The 22,102-nt window shown below is 40.3% G+C and overlaps 1 protein-coding gene across 1 annotated transcript; it reads left to right on the plus strand.

Moving 5' to 3' along the window:
* Positions 1 to 343: 343 nt before the first annotated feature.
* Positions 344 to 21,842, plus strand: linc.pou2af1 (lnc RNA pou2af1). Its single transcript, XM_059956740.1, has 4 exons — positions 344 to 2,707; positions 14,580 to 14,634; positions 16,277 to 16,488; positions 21,528 to 21,842. Exons 1-4 carry the CDS (start codon positions 2,462 to 2,464, stop codon positions 21,840 to 21,842), a joined length of 828 nt encoding a protein of 275 aa, XP_059812723.1. The 5' UTR covers positions 344 to 2,461.
* Positions 21,843 to 22,102: the final 260 nt, after the last annotated feature.

Consider the following 22,102-nt stretch of genomic DNA (forward strand, 5'->3'; position numbering starts at 1 on the left):
AGGAGAGTTGAACATGGAAGAAAGGGAAGGAGGAGGGGCACCATGGTTGTTAGGCAGCTGAAGAGAAAGGGCAAGAGAGGAGCTAAAATGGAAAAGGAGAGAGGAGAATTTAGCAAAAGTTGAAGAAATCAACTGAATTTAAATTCCTCTATGTTGATCTATGAAATGATGCCCCACTTCAGATAAATGGACCCATGATGAAATTGCTTGTACAGGGCAGTATGTATGGAAAGTTTTGCTTTGGAACACTCAACCTTGTTGAGGTACAAACCAGAACCTCTGCATCAGGTAGAAATATTAAAAACACTATAGAAACATTTGAAGAATGGAAATGGAGTTCAGCAAGAATCAACTTTATTCACTATATACAGTATATTTACATGTATTAAGCTTCTCCATGATCATCACCTTGTCATGATGGAGAGGCTTGAGAGTTCCTGAGATCGATGCTGTCTGGACGTTAGCTATCTTGAGCTTAGCTCCTGGTAGGGTCACCCATGGTGGTGAGCTCAAGGGGGAAGCTCCAGACAAAGAACAATCAAACTAAGACCTCAATAGTAGAGCTGGTGGAAGACGATGATGACACATCACAGCAGCAGTGAAGAGTCCCCGGTTGTTTTGCATTCTAAGCCACAGGACCATGACTGTGATTTGTGCATTCAGCCTCCACACGTTAAATAAAGTTACGCACAGGTGTTCTCCAATAAAAGAATACGAGGATCCTGGATCAGCCACCTGAGGACCCACCAATAGACAATCTCTGAGGAGAACATTGTACTCATACTTGCACTACATGCATTAGGAATTTGCTGTGCTGTGTTGTGTTAGCGCACCATGCGGCAGAAACAATTGTAAAGAATTATATAAAAATACGTTAGAGGTTAAAGAACGGATATGGAATAAAATATGCATAAATACCAGTATGTATTGACAATGTAAACAGCATTATAAAAAATGGTTTGAAGTATTTACAGTGCAGTGATAGGGTGATAGATGGGGGGGGTGGGGGGGTGGATAACTAGATAGTTTGATTCTATATGGCTTCTGTACCTCCTGTCCTCTTCTCATTGCTACCATCAGAGCGGAGGTACAGGAGCCTGAAGACACGCACTTAAATGTTTTAGGAACAGTTTCTTTCCCTCTTCTGTCAAATTTTGAATGGGCAATGAACCAATGCATGAACACTACTACCTTGTTTGCTCTCTTCTTGCACTATGTATTTAATTTTACATATTTCTTAATGTAATTTATAGATTTTTTAATGTATTGCACTACACTGCTGCCACAAAATAACATTTCATGACATGTACCAATGATATTAAACCTGATTTTGATCAGATTACCTGCCTGGGTGTGAAATTTTAGCTTTAATAGCCCTTTTCAATAATTATCTCTCAACTAACATCACCAAGTAAATTATCTGGTCACTTTTCTTATTGTGGAACATGGCAAGGTGCAATTTAGTTTCTCCACAACAAAACAGTGAGAGCACAAACTATTTTGAGACTTTTCCTGAAGAAGTAAAAATTATTGCTTTTTGTAATTTATGGATCATTGCTAGCATATTTTTGTTCCAATTTTCTAACAGCTATTTACATTTAATATTTATTCTGATCAATAAAAATTGATTGAATCAAACTGTATATCTTACCATAAATATTTACATTTCAGAACAGAATTATTTTAATTTGATAATATATCTCATATCTTTTAAATTTCCCCATCTATTAAAAGAGATAGTGTACTGAAGAGTACACACAAGTTAGTCAGAATAAAGATCATCAGTCCTATTACCCTCCCATTAGTACTCAGCTGTTTTCCAGTGACTGACCCGACAAAATGGGAAAAGTTGATGGACAATTCCCTGTTTCTTGGCAGTGTCAAAAATACTTGTTTCTTCACTCTGCAGCCGACTCATTTTCTCAAATTCGAAAACAACTTTGAAAGCACCTAAAAAATATAAATCACTTATTTTCTTTATTTTATTTTTATTTAAAGCTCCAGCATGTCAACGCCCTATTGGCCCAATGAGACTGTTCCAGGCAGTTACACTCATGTGACCAATTAATCTATTAACCCATACATGTTTGGAATGTGGGAAGAAGCCAGAGCAACTGGAGGAGACCCACCTGGTCATGGGGAGAACATTCCTTACAAACAGTCGTGGAATTGAACCAGAGTCATTGGTGCTGTAACTGTTATTGTGCGCTGTCATGCCACCCATTCTGTTTGTTTATTTCTGGCCCCATGAGCTGTGCTGTCCAGCAACCCCACCCCCCAATTTAACCCGTGCCTAATCATGGGACAATTTACAATGACCAATTAACCTACTGAATTGTAGGTCTTTGGACTGTAGGAGGAAACCGAAGCACCCAGAGGAAACCTTACTTTCTTAAACTGAAATCAACGAACATTTATTCATATTTAAAAGGACAAGCCATGTGACTAAGACTTAAAAAAAATGCTCACCATACTGGCATTTCTATGGATGCTGACTGTCCCACTGAGCAATTCCAACATTTTCAAGTCAGTGCAGAATTTGTCATGCAGAAATTATGTGTCTGGTCACAAATGTTATAATCTCATGTCAATTTCTTCAGCAGAGAAACAGAAGGTTTATCAAGGAGTGAGGGTGAAGATCACAGTGAAAGAGCTCTTGCAGCAGAGAAGGGCACTTCAAGCAGCAGCTGCAATAACCACCACAACAGTATGTATATCTCCTTTGCATGCCAGCTTCGCAATACACAGAATCTTTCAAGGCAATAAATTATTTTTTAGGTCTAAAAAGTTAATTCTATGAAACTTGGTAACTGTACAAAATAGCAGTTGCTAACAGAAATATCTTCTAGATATCAGCTTGGTTTAACAGGCATAAATTCAAGGTTCAAGTTGTACTCCAGTAATGTTAGCACAAAACCAAGAGGTTGTGCCCCTTATACAAGAAGCTAAGATAACGGCTTGCCTGCTACTTCAGACAGGCTGGACACAAAAGATTCTGTAGTATTGTCTTAAGTGGGGAAAAAAAACAAGGTTTGCATTTATGGAGTGACTTGCAGCATGCCAAGATTTATTATAACCAGTAAGAATTATTTTTGAAGGACCGTCACTTTAGCTGTGAATAAAATGCAGTGTTGTGTGCATAGCTTGTCCTACAAACAACAATGGATAATGATCAGGTGGCACTTCAGTGATATTTATTGAAGATTAAGTATTTAAATATTGGTCAAACACAGGGGAGACCCCCCCCCCCAGTATTCTGCTTTGGAATCATGGGGTGTGTGTTCTTTTATTGGATTACTGATATAATTGGAAATCTGTAATTTTTATCAGTAATTTGGATGTGAATATACAAGGCATGGCTAGCAATTTTGTGGATAATACTAAAATAGGTGGTGTTGGCGATAGTGTCAAAGATTATGAAAAATTTCAGGGTGATCTTGATCAGCAAGGTACAGTGTGTGGGCTCAGAAATAGCAAATGGTTTTCAATCCAGAATAAGGCCATTTTGGGAGTTCAAACTGAAGTAAATGTTAGAGCCCTGGCGAGTGTTATAGAACAGAGGGACCTAGAGTACAATCACATTGTTCACTGAATGGTAAAGGTGGTGTTTGGCACACCGGCCTTCATTAGTCAATGCACTGAGTAGAGGAGTTGGGAAGGTATGTTGTGTTGATACAAGATGTTGGTGGGACTGCACATGTTGTGTACATGTTGGTCACCCTGTTATAGGAAAGATGTCATTAAACTAGAAAGGGTCAGAAAAGACTTACCAAGATGTTGCCTGATCTTGGGGGCCCGAGTTACAAAGAGGGATAGACTTGGGCTTTTCTCCCCCGGAATATAGGAATTTGAGGGGTGATCTGGTAGAGATATACACGATCATGAGGGGCACTGACAGGGTAAAAGCACAGTCATTTTCCTATGGAGGAGGTGCTAAGAGCAAAAGATTTTAGATAGGAGTAAGAGATTTAAGAGAGATATCAAAGGCAGCTCCCTCACACAAAGGGTGGTGTATAATTGGAATGAACTACCCGAATTAGTGTTTGAGGCCATCACATTAGCAACATTTAAAAGCCATCTAGACAAAGTACATGGTTAGGAGAGGTTTACAGGACAGTGGGACAAGCATTGGCAGATGGGACCAGATAACTGGGAAATACAGTTGGTACAACATGGACCAATTGGTCCAAAGGGCTTTTTTCCATGTATGACACTATGTGCTATGTCCATATTCCGTTTAACATTTTATCCAAAGTCACCTGCTAGCTGTACATGCTACCTCCCACCATTGACCTAGAGTGTCAGTGCAGATTACTGTGCTTCAAACTCTGGACTGGGAAGGGAAGGAACATACTTTCTAGTTAATTTTTACCCCTCAACCAACATCAGATTGCAGTCTAGAGGACTGTGGCATGCTCCACGTTGCCTACACTGCATTGGTCATTAATCTAACACGCCTCATCGCATGTATTCTGAGTGGGGTGGCATGGCAGTGTAACGATCAGAGTTCGTCTTTATGGAGTTTGTACATTCTCCTCATGATTGCATGGGGAGCCTACAGGGCTGGTGAGTTGTGGTCATGCAATGTTGGCACCAGAGGTGTGGAAACATTTCAAGGTTTTGAAGTAAATGTGACAAAGCTAATCTTAATCTGAAATCTAGCGATCGTGAAAGGTGCAACATAATTGTGTTTTTGTTTCAGTTACATGACACTTGGTTCTGGAAGGCTTAGTGCTATATTCTAACTAGCTATAAGCTCCATGACATTGGAAGCAATATCAGGATAAATAGAGGAATGGTGAGCATGGCAACTGACTTGAGAGATATCAGTGATGGAATCTCAACTATTGTCAGTCTACTTTATTCAAAATTCAAAGCTCATTATCAAAGTATGTATACATTATACAACCTTGAGATTCAGCTTCTTGCAGGCAGCCACAAAACAAAGAAACACAATAGAACCCATTAAAAAAAACACCCAAAGACAAAACACTCAATGTGTTTGCAAATTGTGCAAACAATAGAAGTCCAGAAATAACACAGAGAAATAACACTGCAGAGTCCCTAAAGGCGAGCCCACAGCCACAGAGCCAGGTTAGTGCTGAAGCAAGAAAATTTCACACAGTAGTGAGCTGAACATCAGTCCATCTTTTGCCCTTGGCCTTGATCAAATAGTAAAAAAAAGTAAACAAAACTACATGGAACACAAGCTGCAAGAGTCCCCAAAATGAGTCCACGGTTGCAGAACCCATTCAGCATGGAGGTGAGTGAAGCCAGACATTTGCAGGCTAACGACTACTCCCAAATCTGGCGGCATGGGACCCAAGACTCTGGCACCTTCCACCTGATGGCCGTGGCAAGAAGACAAGAAGGCAGGTCAAACACAGGCAGACATCACCGTATACCTGTTCATTTTCTGCTCTCACATTTGACTATTTTATTCTTGCACAGAGTAACGGAGCCAACCAGGTCTTGATGCAGCATCCACCCCCAGTGATGGCTGTCCTGGCCATACCTGCACACACGAGAGTCTAGTTTGCTGAATCCCCCCCCCCCCCCCCCCAGGAGGTTGCCAAAGTGCCAAATCATTTAGTTGGTTCAAAAGTACATCCTTAAAAGGGAAATTACAGGCTGTAGACCACAGCAATTGCAGTTCAGAAGTATATCTACTAGAGCATCTAGTAGTTTTGTGAGCTCTCTGGAAAACTTTGCCATTAGTTGTGAGTGCCACTTTACCATCAAGATTGTTTAATGTCATTTCTAGCACACAAGCGTAAAGGAGAACAAAATAATTGTTACTCCGGATCTGATGTAGCACAAAAAAAAACACACACACACACAATAAAATAATGAACACAATAAAAAAAATCACAATAAATAGATTTGATGTCCATAAAGTGATGCTAAGCACAACAGTGCCTAGCAGAAGGGATCGGGTCTGTTGTAGCAAAAGCAGGTGGAAAGCAGGAGAGGAGAATGTGAAGACCTTGCAAAGTGACTTCAGTAGGCTAAGTGAGTGAGCAAAAACGTTGCGAGTGGAATATGGGGAAATGAGAAGGTATCCACCTTGATGGGGTGATTAGAAAAGAATATGGTCTATTTGGAGAGGAAAAATGCAGAATACTATTGAGTGCTTTCATACTAAATTCAATACAAATCCTTTGCATGAGGGTGCAGCCTCAGAATAGAGATGCCCACAGAACAGTGATGAGGAGGAATTTCTTTTGCCAAAGGATTGTGAATCTGTGGTATTTGCCACAGAATGCTGTGGAGGCCCAGTCACTGTATATATTTAAAGCAGAGATTGGTGGTTCTTGATTAGTCAGGGTGTGAAAGGTTACAGGGTGAAGCCAGGAGACTGGGATTGAGGGGTAAAATAAATCAGCCATGATGGAATGACAGAGCAGGCTCAATGGGCAGAATGGCATAATTCTGTTCCTATGTCTTATGGTCTTTCAACAGATTAGCCTTCCTTGCTAAGGAGGTGGAGTATAAGCGTAGAGAAGTTTTGCAACTGTTAAGATCACACTTGTAGGCCTGCATACATTTTTGCTTCCATTAAGATGGGGTATATTTACGTTGGTGTCAGTTCAAAAATGTTCAACAAGGTTCAAACCGGCAAGGTTTCTTAAGAAGGATTAAGCATGTTGGACCCATTTGTTTTGGATTTCAGAAGAATTAAGGATAATCTTATTAAAGCAGGAGATTCTGAGGGGTCTGGATCGGTAGATGTTGAGATAATGTTTCTCCTTGTTGATGAATTTAGAACAGGCATACTTACAGGTCATGCATTAGAAACAGATGAGGAAGAAATTCTTCTCTCAGAAAATGGGTTCTTAAGTGGAGCTGAGGCTATTGTCAGATCAGCAGATTTGATGGAATAGTAGATCAGGTTTTTGGGCTCAAGGAAACCTATAGTGAAAAACCCTCTGGTCCATTGTGCCTGTACTAGACTATTCCCCTACCCTTTTGTTACTTGTGTGCTTTTATTTTCATTTTCTAGTGTATATCCAATTTGCTTTGGAAATTTTTACAGTGGATTTGCTTCCACTGGGCTTTCCTACAAGTGCATTCCAGATCCCAACAGCCTGCTGCACAAACCTCTCCAAGTTCAGTACATGTGCCAAGTACATTAAATCTGTGCTCATCTAACCTGTCAAAGAAAAAAATATGCTTCATGGTTATTGTACTTACAATAATTTTAGAATAATTCAGTAAAACCTTTCCCTGACTTCCTTGAATGAGGATAATCTCACTTTCTCTGATCTCTCTACCCAAATGAAGCCCACAGCATCATCCTGACATTATTCTGGCAAATCTCCTTTGCAGTCTATACCCTCTGACATCCTTCCTGATACATAGAGCCCAGAAAGGGACACACGTTACAGTCGGTGTCCAAAACAGTGATTTGCATTTTTGAACCTGTCTTGCCATATTTGCATACATAGAGTATACCCCAATTCTTTAGCCCTCCCTTAAAATTGTACTTGTATTTATATGTTGCCTTAATAAATTCACTGGTGTTTGAATACAAACTTGTTAGACCCTGAAATGTAAACTTTCACTCAGTGGGGTTGCAAGTTTTAGTCAAGTTTTAGCAAGTTTGAGACAATGTCTTCATCTTGCACTGCATTCTGGAGTGTTTCAGCTCTGGGAAACATTGTAATTCTCTAGTATTAACATGAAACTACATTGGTGAAGATCATCTGAAATAATCTATAAGAATATTAATGCTAAAATGTGGTGCATCTTTGCATGCGTCTCTCCAGTAAGCATCAGAGCTGAATTTATAAAACCATTCTTTTAGATGATAGAGTTCTTCATAATCACAATTACCAAAACATGGGTTAATTTTATACTTATTGCAATAATCTAGACACACACATCTATGTTGTCCTGGTCATTATTTAGGACAACCTGATGACCATGAAACTTTGAACAGAACTGGTACCAACATATTCAAAATCTGCCTTTGCAGACTTCAGAATAGCACCTGTTAAGTTGAAGGGTGTGTAGAGCAGGACGGTTTTTAATGAAGTGAATCTACTGGAGACTCAGAGATGGCCTGTTCTTCGGTTCAAGACCTTCTCTATGTGTGGGTGGTAAAGGGCTTGGTTTGCTGTTGTTATTGGTTGAGTTGTTCTGTCAAACACTGAACATACTACGTTAACGCTAGAATATGCAGCGACACTTGCGGGCTGCCTCCAGCACACACTTAGACAGTGTCACAAACAACTTATTTCCCTGTATGTATCAATTCTGATGTGATTAATAAATGGATCTGAATTTGACCATTTCACGTCTTTACAAAAGATGTCACACTCTTTGAGTGATGAAGTCACAGTAATATGAAATGTTGTAACCAATTGGTATATAGCAAGTTCCTAAAAATACCAACATTGGTGTGAGCCAAGTTGCTTTTTTGTCATTGAATATTAAACATTGACCAAGGTGGAAAGATAATGATTATTTTTAATTTCTGAAATTGTGGCAAAACAATCTGGAAGCCCATAACCTGAGTGGGTCAATATGAACTCGTTTACCATTCCCATTTAAGAGATGGCATCTTAGAGAGAGAGCAACACGTGTTGGCACATTAGTTCTCACACACAACAGTCTCTAGAATTTACAGAGAATGATGTGAAAAACAAAAAAAATCCAGCGAGTGAAACTGACAGGAACTCAAATAACCACAACAGTGGTGTCCACAAGAGCTCTGAACACACCACATATCAAACCTTCAAGTGGATGGGCTACAGCAACAGTAGATCACAAGCATAAACTCAATGGCCACTTTATTAGGTACAGGAGGAACTTAATAAACTGGCCACCGGGTGTATCCCTTCATTATTGCATTGATTTGTAATTTATTGACTTTCCTTCTGTGCTCTTAGCTGCACTTTTTTGCCCAGTTCAGAAAAGCAAGGATCACAAATAAATTCTGCAGATAATCCATCAAATAGCTAGTCAAGATGATGACATTGAGAGATACTGTTGTATTTTGAGGTTAATTCTACAGTCCTCGGATTCCACTGAGAGGATACAAATATGCAACATTCAAACTTGTTGTAACTAGCTTGAATATGTAATAGAATATCAGTATCAAAATTGTATTAATTTCTGATGTTTGCTACAAGATATTTGAACATACAACTTGTAAGACTTGGTCTGCAAGTAACTTCAATTGTACCTGACATAAATCTGTAAAGTATTTCTGCAGCACATTGTCAAAGATGTTTATTTCCTCCTTTGCCAGTGTTCAATAGATATTTGATTGCTGAGCCTTATCCCCATCCCCAACTTCCTCAAACCCAGACTGTATTCAAAGTAGTATATGGTGACATACCCATTCTTTGATAATAAATTTGCTTTGAAAGTGCATTGCAGGCAGACACTCATCGCTGTATTAATTGCTGTACTCATTATTGTCATTGTATATTGTTTACTCTGAATTTGATGTAAGCAAGACATTTCATTACAATTGGTGTATTTGATGATAAACTAAAGCAGAGTTTGAAAGCGCTAAATCAGCAGAGTTCTGGCGGTGAGGTGACATCACAGCTATGGCAAAGATACCAACGTATTTCTGCTGTAATTGTGTGTGTAGGGAGTGGAAGTGCTGTGATTTTGTTTCTGTAGAAATAGGCTAGATGATTTTTTTAATCTAGTCCACATTTCAGTCTTCATGTCCTCAAGTCACTTAAAGGGAAGACATATATATATAGCTTTTTTATGCATGAGATAATGTAGGATTTCTGAATTGCAGTGCTGGGAGCAATATAGTTAATTAGTGCATAGCTAGTTCCCACAGTTTGAGATTGATGGAAGATCTGGTTTGGTGGACTTATTTATGTGACATATATACTGGAGACAAGCCTAAACTCTTCTTCACACACTTGTTTACATGCATTGAGAGCTGACAGAGTCTTACTTTAGCAGAAACTTGGTGCTACCAGCAGTGTGATATTGTCTTAGTGCTAATCCCAGTTCAGATTTTCATCCATAAGATTGGGGAGGAGGGTGAAGAGAGCACAAACCCAAAACAAACCAACTAGACCAGTCACTTGGGCTTAGTTTGAGGTTACATCATCTCCAATCTCAAGAACAAAGTAAAAACAGAAAAAACTTGCTAACACAAAAAGAGTAATCTCACCTTGATTTCACAATAGAATGAGTGCCCCTGAAGACGGTCTTATTTCAGTCTTGGTTTCACACATAGTGCTCATGACATCCGTTTTGTGAAGCATTGAGGAGTACTTCACTAAGTTAACCACATTGCTGTTGATGTGTCAGACTTTCTGCAGACCCATCCTGAAAACCAAAACTAGAATCTTAAATGTGAGGAATATTGTTGGCCTAGCCAGCCTTGTCTTGATTAATATGCTCACAAGCATCTCAAGATTAAACATTAGAGCTTCTGAATTTCAGAGGTTACAGTGTTAAGCTATGAAAGTGTCAGTTACAGTTCAGTTGGTCAAACCATGCTTTATGCGTTGTGTTATTACTTTATGTGTGTGTTATATGTACTGAGTTATGCACCTTGGTCCAGAGGGACGTTATTTCATTTGGCAGTATACATGTGTATGATTGAATAAACTGAGCTTGGACATATGAACAGGAAGGTTCTGGCTTTAGGCTCTATTCCAAAGATTAGAGTGCAATAATTTAGGCTATTGTCCAATCCAGTACTTAACTCAGAAGTGCTGTGGTTTAAATGAATATTTAAATTGTGCCCCTTGTAAGTGGGCATGAAAGGCTCCAAGGCTCTTGTCCTGGCAAATTTTGCTTCACCTCCAATGACTTCCAATCCCTTTCTCAATATCACCAAAAAGAACAAATGGTCTGGTCATTATTGCTTATTAGAAGTAAATTGTCTGAAAGAAATGACCTCTCAAAAGTACTTCATTGTCTGTAAAGTGCTTTGGAGGGGTTCTGAAAGGACACAACAAGCACTAACCAAGCTGGAGGTACTTAGTGTGTTAGGCAGCATATGAGTGGAGGGATATGGACTGTCAACATTTCAGGTCCAGGCTATGCTCTCTTTTCATTACTATCATCAGGAAGGAAGTAGGTCCCACACCAACAGGTTCAGGAATAGTCACTACTATACAACCATCAGACTCTTGAACCAGCACGGATAACTTCACTCACCTCAATCCTGAAATGATTTTACAAACTAGTCTTACTTTCAAAGGAAACTTTACAATTCGTGTTCTCAGTTTTTTGAAATATATGTGCATAGTTCATCTTCTTTTGCACATTGGTTGTCAGTGCTTGTTATATATACTGTATAGTTTTTTGTAAATTTTATTTCTTTGTTCTGTAAATGCCTGTAAGAAAATGAATCCCAAGTTAGTAAATGGTAATAGGTACTTTGATAATAAATTTACCTTGACTTTGAAGGGTCTCATCCCAAAACATCATGTTCATTTCCGTCCACAGATGTACCCTGAAATACTGTGTTCCTCCAGCATCTTGTTTGTTACTAACAAACACAATCTGTATTTTTATATAATTGCAAAGTAAAATTAGATAATGTAATCTACTGGAAGTAGGGCAAATCTGAAACATCAGATTAGTTTCTGTAAAAAAAATCCTGAGGAAATTCTAGCATTGGTTCACAGTGTTTAGCATTTGCATTTAAAAATATTAACATTGTAACATTGAACTTGTTCCAACCCTCCAGGCCACTGAAGTTATATTCTGAAGTTCCCTCTTCATCCCACCTTCATATCTGTTTGATTCACAATTTGACTTACACAACTGTGTGAGCTGCATAAATCAAATGAAATCATCAGTATACTTCTCATTGGTGTCACTACACTTGTAATTTCAGTATGTGCTGTCAGATGGATAATATGCATACCCAATGTTAGGAGAAATTGCCAGGTGTGAAACTGTCCTCCAGAGGCCAAACATGCATTTCTCAAGCTGCACTGACACCGACTTCCATGAACTGCACCATCACCAGCAATACTCAACAAACACACACACAAAACGCTGGAGGAATTCAGCGGGTCAGGCAGTATCTAGGAAAAGAGAATGTCAACTGTAATCTTTTCCTAGATGCTGCCTGGCCTGCTGAGTTCCTCCAGCATTGTGTGTGTGTGTTGCTCAGATTTCCAGCATCTGCAGATTTTCTCTTGTTTGTGACCAGCAATACTCAGCCCTGTCTGGAGTGTGTATCACACTGCCCAGAAAGACATACAGTAGTTGGCAAATGATAACCACTGACTAAAGTGAAAATTGGTATTCACTTCTATCAGTGAGGTGTTCAAAAACTGGGACCTCCACTATGAATGGATCTTAGTACTCTTGTTACTGTAGGGTTATCCTATCTCAGGCCATAAAAAACAACACAGTTCACTAAATAAAATTGAAATCATCCACATCCCAGGATGGATTCCTTGAATCTTTACTCAATATCTCTCACCCTCGGCTGTATCAATGCTTGGCCCTCTATTAGCACACCAAAGAAGGATCAACTTTGTACTATAGATATGGTTTGAAATCATGGAAGCTATTTCCAAGTATTACAGCAATTGCTCATGCTTGTCAAAATGCAATTATGTATTTAGAAATAACATTTCTGAAAAGGAACTCAAAATGATTTAAGGGTAGAAAACCAAAGTTTAGATTTCCAGCTTCTGCAGTTTTGAAATAAAATAGAAAACAATGGAAACACAGCAGGTCAGGCAGCATCTGTGAAGAGAGAAATAAGGAACAGGTTTCACTGAAGCATGAACTTGGACTTAGTGTTAACCCATTTCTTGCTCTCAAAATGGAGAAAGATTCAAAACTGCTCCAGATAGAGGGGAGGGATTATTTCCCAAACTCTGCATAACAAACAGAATTTGAGAGTCAGTGACCTTATCAGTGTGAATTGGTAATAATATCTCCTCCTCTTTGACAGTCAACACAGGCACACCTCAAGGATGTGTGCTTAGCCCACTGCTGTATTCCTCTCTACACCACAGCTCTGTGGCTGGGCACAGCTCAAACACTATAAATTTGCCAGTGATGCAACTGTTGTTGGCAGGATCTCAGATGGTGAGAAGGTGGCATGCAGAGATAGATCAGGTGGCTGAGTGGCATCACGACAACAACTTTGAAGACCAAAGAATTGACTGTGGACTTCAGGAAGTGAAAGTCAAGAGAACACACATCAGTTCTCATTGAGGGATCAATTTGTTGAGCAGTTTCAAGTTCCTGTGTGTCGACATCTCTGAGGATCTATCCTGGGCCCAACATATTGATGCAATTACAAAGAAGGTACAACAGCAGCTATGTTTCACTAGGAGTTTGAGGAGATTTGTTAGGTCACCAAAGACTCAAGCAAATTTCTACAGATGTATCGCGGAGAGCATTCTAACAGGTTGCGTCATTTGGCACATTGCCTTTTATTTCTACCATCAGGGCGCTTAAAGAAGCTCTTCATATGTTAGGAACAACCTCTTCCCTTTTGCCGTCAGATGACTGAACGGCCCATGAACCCTATTCTGCTCTTTGTACTTCTAAAAATACATTCTTACTCTAATTTAGAGTAATTTTATGTACTTCCATCACAAACATTTCACGACACGTCAGTGACATTAAACCTGACTCTAATTCAGTTGGCAGTTTCAACTGTCGAATCCACACACCGGCCTTATACAGTGGTTATCAGATTTACGCCAACGCCCGCTGATATCTTCCGTCAGGGAAAGATTATAAAATCTGCCGAATTACTGCATGGAAACGCGCAAATTACCTTCCACTGGCAGGCCAGAGATTGAGCCAGACCTCTGGCAGACTCCAAACCAGTTTTTGACAAGTCCAGTCGGTTTCACCTCTAATACCGCTGTCATGTTTGATGCGCAAAATTACTCAAATATGTATTTTATTTTGACAAGTGCAAGACCGTCTTTCACTGCAACTCTGAACAGGATCTGTCTGTAAAACGTCAGCCGGACTACCTCCGACGGCAAGACATCTGTCCAGCCATTAAACCTACGACGGCAGATCACCCCAGCATCGTAGCCAAGTAACTCGAGTTCTGATAAGATGAAGCAGGCAGTTTTGAATTATTACCGCAATTAAACTCCCACTACCCAAGCTAAATTCAATAGAAAAAATCCACGAGTTATCTTGCATCAGGTGCTGGGCAGGGATGATGTAATGCAAACACGATCCAGGGAGGTTTCAATTTAAATCACGTGTCCATTTAACAATTTAGGGAGGGGTAGCTCTCTGAAAAGTATCAGGCACCGTGACTTTCACGCTCCTGGACCTCATTAAAAACTTCTATCTAAACCTAAACGCCACCATAACTTACTACTGTACTTGTACATTCTGCAAGCGAGGCATCTGGAAATGAGTATCTAGTTTCGAAAACAATAACAAACGGTCTAACCAATGCCCACACTTAAATCTGGACGCAAATGCTCTTGTTCAGCAGCCTCGCGCAGATATGAAATGAAATTAAGTTCAAATGCATTGATATTAGTACAAGATAACTAAATGTAGCCTGCTGCTGGCTGTTTTTGTTGCTGCATTAGTTAGTATTTGTCTAAAGACCACCTTCGTTTTCTTATTTGCAGCTTACCACAGGCAACAATCCACAGGTCGCTGAACCAGTCGTTCCCTCGTATTCAGGTCAGTAAATGGCACCCAAGATACAGCATCCGTCTCTCCAGGAGGGTCAAAAAATTCAGCCTGCAGCCTTTAGCAATATCGTATCCTCGCCTTTAATATTAAAGTGCAGACTGCGCGTAAATCAGTTAATCCACCAATCAGGCACACAAAGTGGGAGAATGGAATGCAGATGAAAGGGTTGGAATGAATCAGATACTGGGGTCGCTCCGCCATCCACTGCTCTCACCATCAAAGGATGACTCCATTTAAAGGTTGCCATCTAAACTGCAAATCGAAGGCACGGTTTAAGCGTTCTATCCCGTGATAATCGCATCTCTGCTGTTGGCGGAGGGTGCCTCTCATTTGCTGTTAGCAGACAGGAGGCGATCCTCTGATGAATGCTTCTCTTCAAGACTCTCATATTTCACCTCTTAATGAGAACCGAGCGAGCTAACGCGTGTTTCGCAGACCTTGTTCACCTGTCAGTCTATTCATTAGCAAGGGTAACCCACCCCTGGACTTAAAAACATTTAGCACTGCCAGTCCTACCTCGGAGCTGTGTTGTCGACCAAGAACTAAAGAAACAAAAATCTCCCTCTTTAATAAAGTATCTTTATTTAGAAAGTAGCGGTAGGAAGCGTAATTAATGGCGAGCCAGTGCTGTCTTGTTTTAATTGGCTGTAAGTCGGGAAGTATCAGTGACAACCGCTACGTTGAAAACTGTCTGAAGGGGCACTTGATTTGAAGGGTCTTGTCGATTTTTCGGAGGTATTGACCAAGGAATGTCGCCAGAACGGGAGATTTTAAGTGGCTCCGGTCCTGATTCAAGCAATACAAACGCAAAGAATCCCTGAAGCTGCAATTCTGAAGTTAATAGATGGAAGTAGAGAGCAGACAGAAGCTCAGGTCAATGATCTTTAACCGGCATTGTTCCAACCTTCTCCCTACAGATGCTGCCTGGCTTGCTTGAGTTTTAAAGGTTTTGTTTTAAACTTCTTAAGTAATTATTTGTCCTGTGCTCAGCATGACCTAGCGATCTTTGTTACAACGCAAAGAAAAACGAACAAGCCAAATTTGAAATCCATTTGAACCAACAGCAAATTACATCTCCTCTGGAAGAGTTTTAAAGTTACCGGGTTCCATTAAAGAGCCATTATGACTCCTCGAATGCGAGGATTGCAAGGAAGTGGTTAGTTCAGAGCAATATGTACGATGCTGTCACAGTGGTCAAACTGAAATCCATCGCAAATCAAACAGTTCCAGATTCTGAGGCTCTCCTGAGCTGCCGACGTGCACCCACACATTTTGTGCAGAGCCAACAACCTCACGCTATTTTGCAAAAGCCAATTAGAAAAAGAACATTCTACTCTGCTCAAAAGAACTCCACTCTTTCTTGTCCAGTGTGGCTTGCGCCCAGTCTTCAACACGGTACAATATATTTTCCAAAAACAAAGCACATTTTCTGACTTCTTTTCCAATTCGCAGTGTTTGTAACTTACATTTATTTGATCACATTGCACCCCGGGAAAGGGAAAGAACTTGAAATAAATCTATCCACCTTCATCAACACATAAATGAACCTGTAATTGTTAACATGTAGTTCAACGTTGGGAAGCCAAGAAGAAAATGTTGCTAACTCATCCTCTGCTTTTGATTTTTCCAGCTCCCCAGTATGCTTACCCTCCACCTAACGGTTGTGAATCCAGTTTTTACCAGATCCACCAGTTCCCAGAGAACGGCGCGAACCCGATCTTCTATGACGAGGCGTGCCCGCCTGACCTCTGCGCTGACAACTCTTACAACCCGTACAATAACGGTCTCTGCAGCCCCCCAGTCAATTACCAGACACCCGCCCACTACAATCACTCAGCTGTGGTAAGTGAACCTGTCCTATCACTCTTTGCCGTTCCACCGCACTTGGAATGACTTGTCGACATTACGCACAATGATTGTACTATTTCCTGTAAAATTATTTCTATATTGGTACTTCATTGAACCAAGAATCTCCAATTCCTCAAACCTAATCATTCATTAAGGAAACCCAGTCGTGTATATGAACTTGAACTCCGAAACCTGGGATGTTAATCACAGAAACATAGAAACATTGTAGAACAACATCGAAACAAAAATAGAAGTAATAGAAACAGATTATCCAAATTAAATACCTATTGCAACCCTCTTCCCATATCCATTCATCATCTCTCTAATCTTGAGGGAAAATATCCAGTTGCTTATTGGATAAGTTTAATGATTTGGCTTCAACACAGGAGCCCCTCTGGGCTGTGTCCTAAGCCCCCTCCTTTTCTCCCTGTATACCCATGACTGTGTCGCAACCCACAGCTCCAATCTGCTAATTAAATTTGCTGATGACGCTACACTGATTGGCCTAATCTCAAACAATAACGAGGTGGCCTACAAAGAAGAAGTCATCACCCTGACACAGTGGTGTCAAGAAAACAACCTCTCCCTCGATGTCCCAAAAACAAAGGAGCTGTTGTGGATTACAGGAGGAATGGAGACGGGCTAACCCCACTGATGTCAATGGATCTGGGGTCGAGAGGGTGAACAGCTTTAAGTTCCTCGACATCCACATCACTGGTCTGTACACATCAGCTGTGTGGTGAAAAAGGCTCAACAGTACCTCTTTCACCTCAGACAGTCGAAGAAGTTTAGTATGGGCCCCCAAAATCCCAAGAACTTTCTACAAGGGTATAACTGAGAGCATCCTGACTGGCTGCATCACTGCCTGGTATGGAAACTGTACCTCCCTCAATCACAGGACTCTGCAGAGAGTGGTGCGGACAGCCCAGTGTATCTGTAGATGTGAACTTCCCATGATTCAGGACAATTACAAGGACAGGTGTGTAAAAAGGGCCCAAAGGATCACTGGGGACCTGAGTCACCCCAACCACAAACTGTTCCAGCATCTACCATCTGGGAAACGGTACCGCAGCAGAAAAGCCAGGACCAACAGGCTCCGGGACAACTTCTTCCAGACTGATGACCTCATGCTGATGCAACTGTTATATTGACTATCCTGTTGTATATAATATTTATTATAAATTACTATAAATTGCACATTGCACATTTAGACAGAGATGTGCATAAAGATTTTTTACTCCTCATGCATGTGAAGGATGTAAGTAATAAAGTCAATTCAATTCAATTCAGTTCAATGGCTTTCATTCTACAGGTTCACCATACTTTGGGAGAAGATCTTTTTTTCTTCTCATCTCAGTCTTAAATCCTTATCTTTTTGTTTGTGACTCCAAAGCCAAACCAAATCTTTAGGTGACTTTATCATGATCTTCACTGGTGACGAGGACTTCTGCTTTGTTCCTTTGTTCTTTATGCCTGCAGCTTTCACGCCATATGACATAGGAGCAGAATTAAGCCATTCGGCTCATCGAGTCTGCTCCATGTGGCTGAGCACTTTCTCTCTCAACCAGTGACCAGTGGTGTGCCTCAGGGACCCCTACTCTTTGTGATTTTTATAAATGACCTGGATGAGGAAGTGGAGGGATGAGTTAGTAAGTTTGCTGATTACACAGAGGTTGGAGGTGTTGTGGATAGTGTGGAGGGTTGTCAGAGGTTACAGCGGGACATTGATAGGATGCAAAACTGGGCTGAGAAGTGGCAGATGGAGTTTAACCCAGGTAAGTGTGAAGTGGTTCATTTTGGTAGGTCAAATATGATGGCAGAATAGAGTATTAATGGTAAGACCTTTGCAGTGTGGAGGATCAGAGGGACCTTGGGGTCTGAGTCCATAGGACGCTCAAAGTAGTTGTGCAGGTTGACTCTGTGGTTAAGAAGGCATATGGTGTATTGCCTTAATCAATCATGGAATTGAATTTAGGAGTCAAGAGGTAACGTTGCAGCTACATAGGACCCTGCTCATAGCCCACTTGGAGTACTATGCTCAGTTCTGGTTGCTTCACTACAGGAAGGATGTGGAAACCATAGAAAGGTTGCAGAGGAGATTTACAAGGATGTTGCCTGGATTGGGGAGCATGCCTTATGAGAATAGGTTGAGTGAACTTGGCCTTTTCTCCTTGGAGCGACAGAGGATGAGAGGTGACTTGATAGAGGTATATAAGATGATCAGAGGCATTGATCGTGTGGATAGTCAGAGGCTTTTTCCCAGGGCTGAAATGGTTGCCACAAGAGGACACAGGTTTAAGGTGCTGGGGAGTAGGTACAGAGGAATGCCAGGGGTAAGTTTTTTACGCAGAGAGTAGTGAATGTGTGGAATGGGCTGCCAGTAACGGTGATGGAGGCTGATACGATAGGGTCTTTTAAGAGACTTTTGGATAGGTATGTGGAGCTTAGTAAAATAGAGGGCTGTGGGTAAGCCGAGTAATTTCTAAGGTAGGGACATGTTTGGCACAACTTTGTGGGCAGAAAGGCCTGTATTGTGCTGTAGGTTTTCTATGTTTCTAAAAAGTGATAAATTAATAATTACATATTAAACCTGACCAACCTGACCAATGGTTACTTAACTCCTAGCACTTCCTCAAGATATTGTGAATAACTTCATAAATTAATATTTACACTTGAAGTGGAGATAAGCTCTAGAAAAAGCATGTAGATGCCTGATTAATTTGTTTATTCTGAGGTCAGTTGCTAAATGACAAATGTTGAACTGGATATGTCCTGTTGCCCCAATAGTCACTGCTCCACTCATACCCACTTTATCACATATTAAACTTTTCCACAAACTCCACTAAAACTTTGCATAATGTTTTTCCTTTCTATTTGAGCAATGGGTAATGAAGGATATAATAAAATTGGTACTGCGCTGAACTTATGTTGGATTCTGATGCTTCTGTGATCCAGAAGTTATTGGAAAGTCAAGAACGATGCATAAAACTTGTTGCTTATGGCCATTTTATTAAAAGTTACAAGAGTAAAGAACAAGCAAAGAAAGAGGAGCCAAGAAAACAAAGAGAAAAAGAGAGGAAAAAACAGCTGTGGTTGCTTCATTCTCAGAGCAGAGATAACAAATTTCCAATGATAACAATTAACCTATAAAATCACCAGGTTCAAGTGCTATAGGAAAACTAAGAAGCTTCTCTGGAAAAAAAAACACAGAAAAGTCTGGACCGTAATTGCTGGAAAATTCACTGAACAATTACAATTATATACAGTGCCTATAAAAAGTATTCACCCACCTTGGACGTTTTCATGTTTTATTGTTTTACAACATTGAATCACAGTGGGTTTAATTTGGCTTTTTTGACCCTGATCAACAGTGTCAAAGTGAAAAAAGATCTCTACAAAGTGATCTAAATTGCAAATATAAAACACAATATAATTGATTGTAAAAGTATTCACTCCCTTCAATTTAGTAGTTAATAGATGCACCTTTGGTAGTAATTACAGCCTTGAGTCTGGGTGGATAGGTCTCTATCAGCTTTGCACATCTGGACACTGCAATTTTTCCCCATTCTTCTTTACAAAACTTCTCAAGCTCTGTCAGATTGCATGGTGATTGTGAGTAAACAGACCTTTTCAAGTCCAGGCACAAGTTCTTAATTGGATTGAAGTCTGGGCTCTGACTTGGCCACTCCAAAACATTAATTTTGTTGTTTTTGAGCCATTCTGTGTGGCTCTGTATTTAAGCTTGTGGTCATTGTCTTGCTGGAAAGCAAATCTTCTCCCGAGTCGCAGTACTCTTGCAGACTGTATTAGGTTTTCCTCTAGGATTTCCCTGTATTTTGCTGCATTCATTTCACTCTCTATCTTCCCAAGCCTTCCTGAGCCTGCTGCAGTGAAGCATCTCCACAGCATGACGCAGACACCACCATGTTTCATGGTGGTGTTTTGATGATGTGCAGTGTTCGGCTTATGACCAGCATAGCATTTAGTCTGATGGCCAAAAAGCTCAAATTTGGTTTCATCAGACCATAAGACCTTCTTCCAGCTGACTTCAGAGTCTCCCACATGCCTTCTGGAACTCTAGCCAAGATTTCATGAGTTTCTTTCAACAGTGGCTTTCTCTTTGCCACTCTCCCATAGAGCTGTGACTGGTGAAGCACCCAGGCAACTGTTCCTGTATGTGCAATCTCTTCCATCTCAGCCACTGAAGCTTGTAACTCCTCCACAGTTGTCACAGGACTCTAGGTTGCCTCCCTCACTAGTCCCCTTCTTGCATGGTCACTCAGTTTTGAGGACGGCCTGCTCTAGTCAGATTTACAGCTGTGCCATATTCTTTCCATTTCTTGATGATTGACTTAACTGTACTCCAAGGGATATTCAGTGACATGGAAATTTTCTTGTATCCATCTCCTGACTTGTGCTTTTCAATAACCTTTTCACAGAGTTGCTTGTAGTGTTCTTTTGTCTTTGTGGTATAGTTTTTACCAGGATACTGACTCACCAGCAGCTGGACCTTCCAGATACAGGGTACTTTTACTACAATAAATTAAAATACCTTGACTGCCCACAGGTCTCCAAAAACAGATCTCCATTTAACCAATTATGTGATCTCTAAAACCAGATGGTTGCATCAGTGATGATTTGGTGGGTCATATTAAAGGGGGGGGGGGGGTGAATACTTAGGCAATCGATTATTTTGTGTTTTATATTTGTAATTAATTTACATCACTTTGTAGAGAACTTTTCACTTTGACACAAAAGTGTCTTTTCTGTTGATCAGTGTCAAAAAAAGCCAAATTATATCCACTGTGATTCAATGTTGCAATACAATAAAACATGAAAAAGGTGAATGCTTTTTTTAGGCACTGCAGGAGATTATATAAATATACAAGCAAGGGTCGGAAAGCTAATCTACAAGGAAAGTACAAGGAAAAATATCAATTTTATTCCCTAATCAAATAAAATCTTAGAATGGGGCTTGAAGTCATAAACCCCTTAGGATGCACACATGTATAATTGTCCTGTTCTCTTCTTAGATTTCAGGATCTCCTACATATGCTTCAGTGGATTATGAATATTCTAGCCAGCGCGTTGCATTGTCTGCCCAAGACTTCTGTCAGTCTTCACACTTGGAACCTAAGTCCTTTTATCCAACTTCTGAAGAGTATTTCACTCACCAACACTACAGCTGCACATCAGCCATCTGTTCCATTTTTTCCTACATGCCAGACAACATGGAAATGGGCCCTATGTCTGAAAACGGGTCCTTTCCAGAGTACAAAGACTATTCGACTGGATTGCTCACAGAGGATATTTGGAGAGGAAATCTAAATGAATATTTGGACTACTGAAATAATTCTAGAGCATGTTTTGAGAACATATTTTCTTCCTCATATGCCTGTAAAAAGATGTGATTGTTTGAATGAGTGTAGTTTCTCCTCATCAATGTTGTAAAGCCAGCAAGGAAAGACATTCAAATCCAGAACACTGGAATCACTACAGCTCTCACTCTTCTCATTAATTTTCTCTGGATTTTTCCCCTTTCTATCCAATTACAAAACATTTTTGCCAAGCTTAGTACCATGTGCTAGTCACTCTATGCTATGCTTAT

Source organism: Hypanus sabinus, chromosome X2, assembly GCF_030144855.1.
Source record: "Hypanus sabinus isolate sHypSab1 chromosome X2, sHypSab1.hap1, whole genome shotgun sequence".
NCBI lineage: Eukaryota > Metazoa > Chordata > Chondrichthyes > Myliobatiformes > Dasyatidae > Hypanus > Hypanus sabinus.

Excerpts from the sequence above, each read along its gene's own strand:
- linc.pou2af1 (XM_059956740.1), top strand. The coding sequence starts at position 2,462 with ATGCTCACCATACTGGCATTTCTATGGATGCTGACTGTCCCACTGAGC. Across the intron at positions 2,708-14,579 it reads CTGCAATAACCACCACAACA|CTTACCACAGGCAACAATCC; the intron begins GTATGTATATCT and ends TCTTATTTGCAG. Across the intron at positions 14,635-16,276 it reads AGTCGTTCCCTCGTATTCAG|CTCCCCAGTATGCTTACCCT; the intron begins GTCAGTAAATGG and ends TGATTTTTCCAG.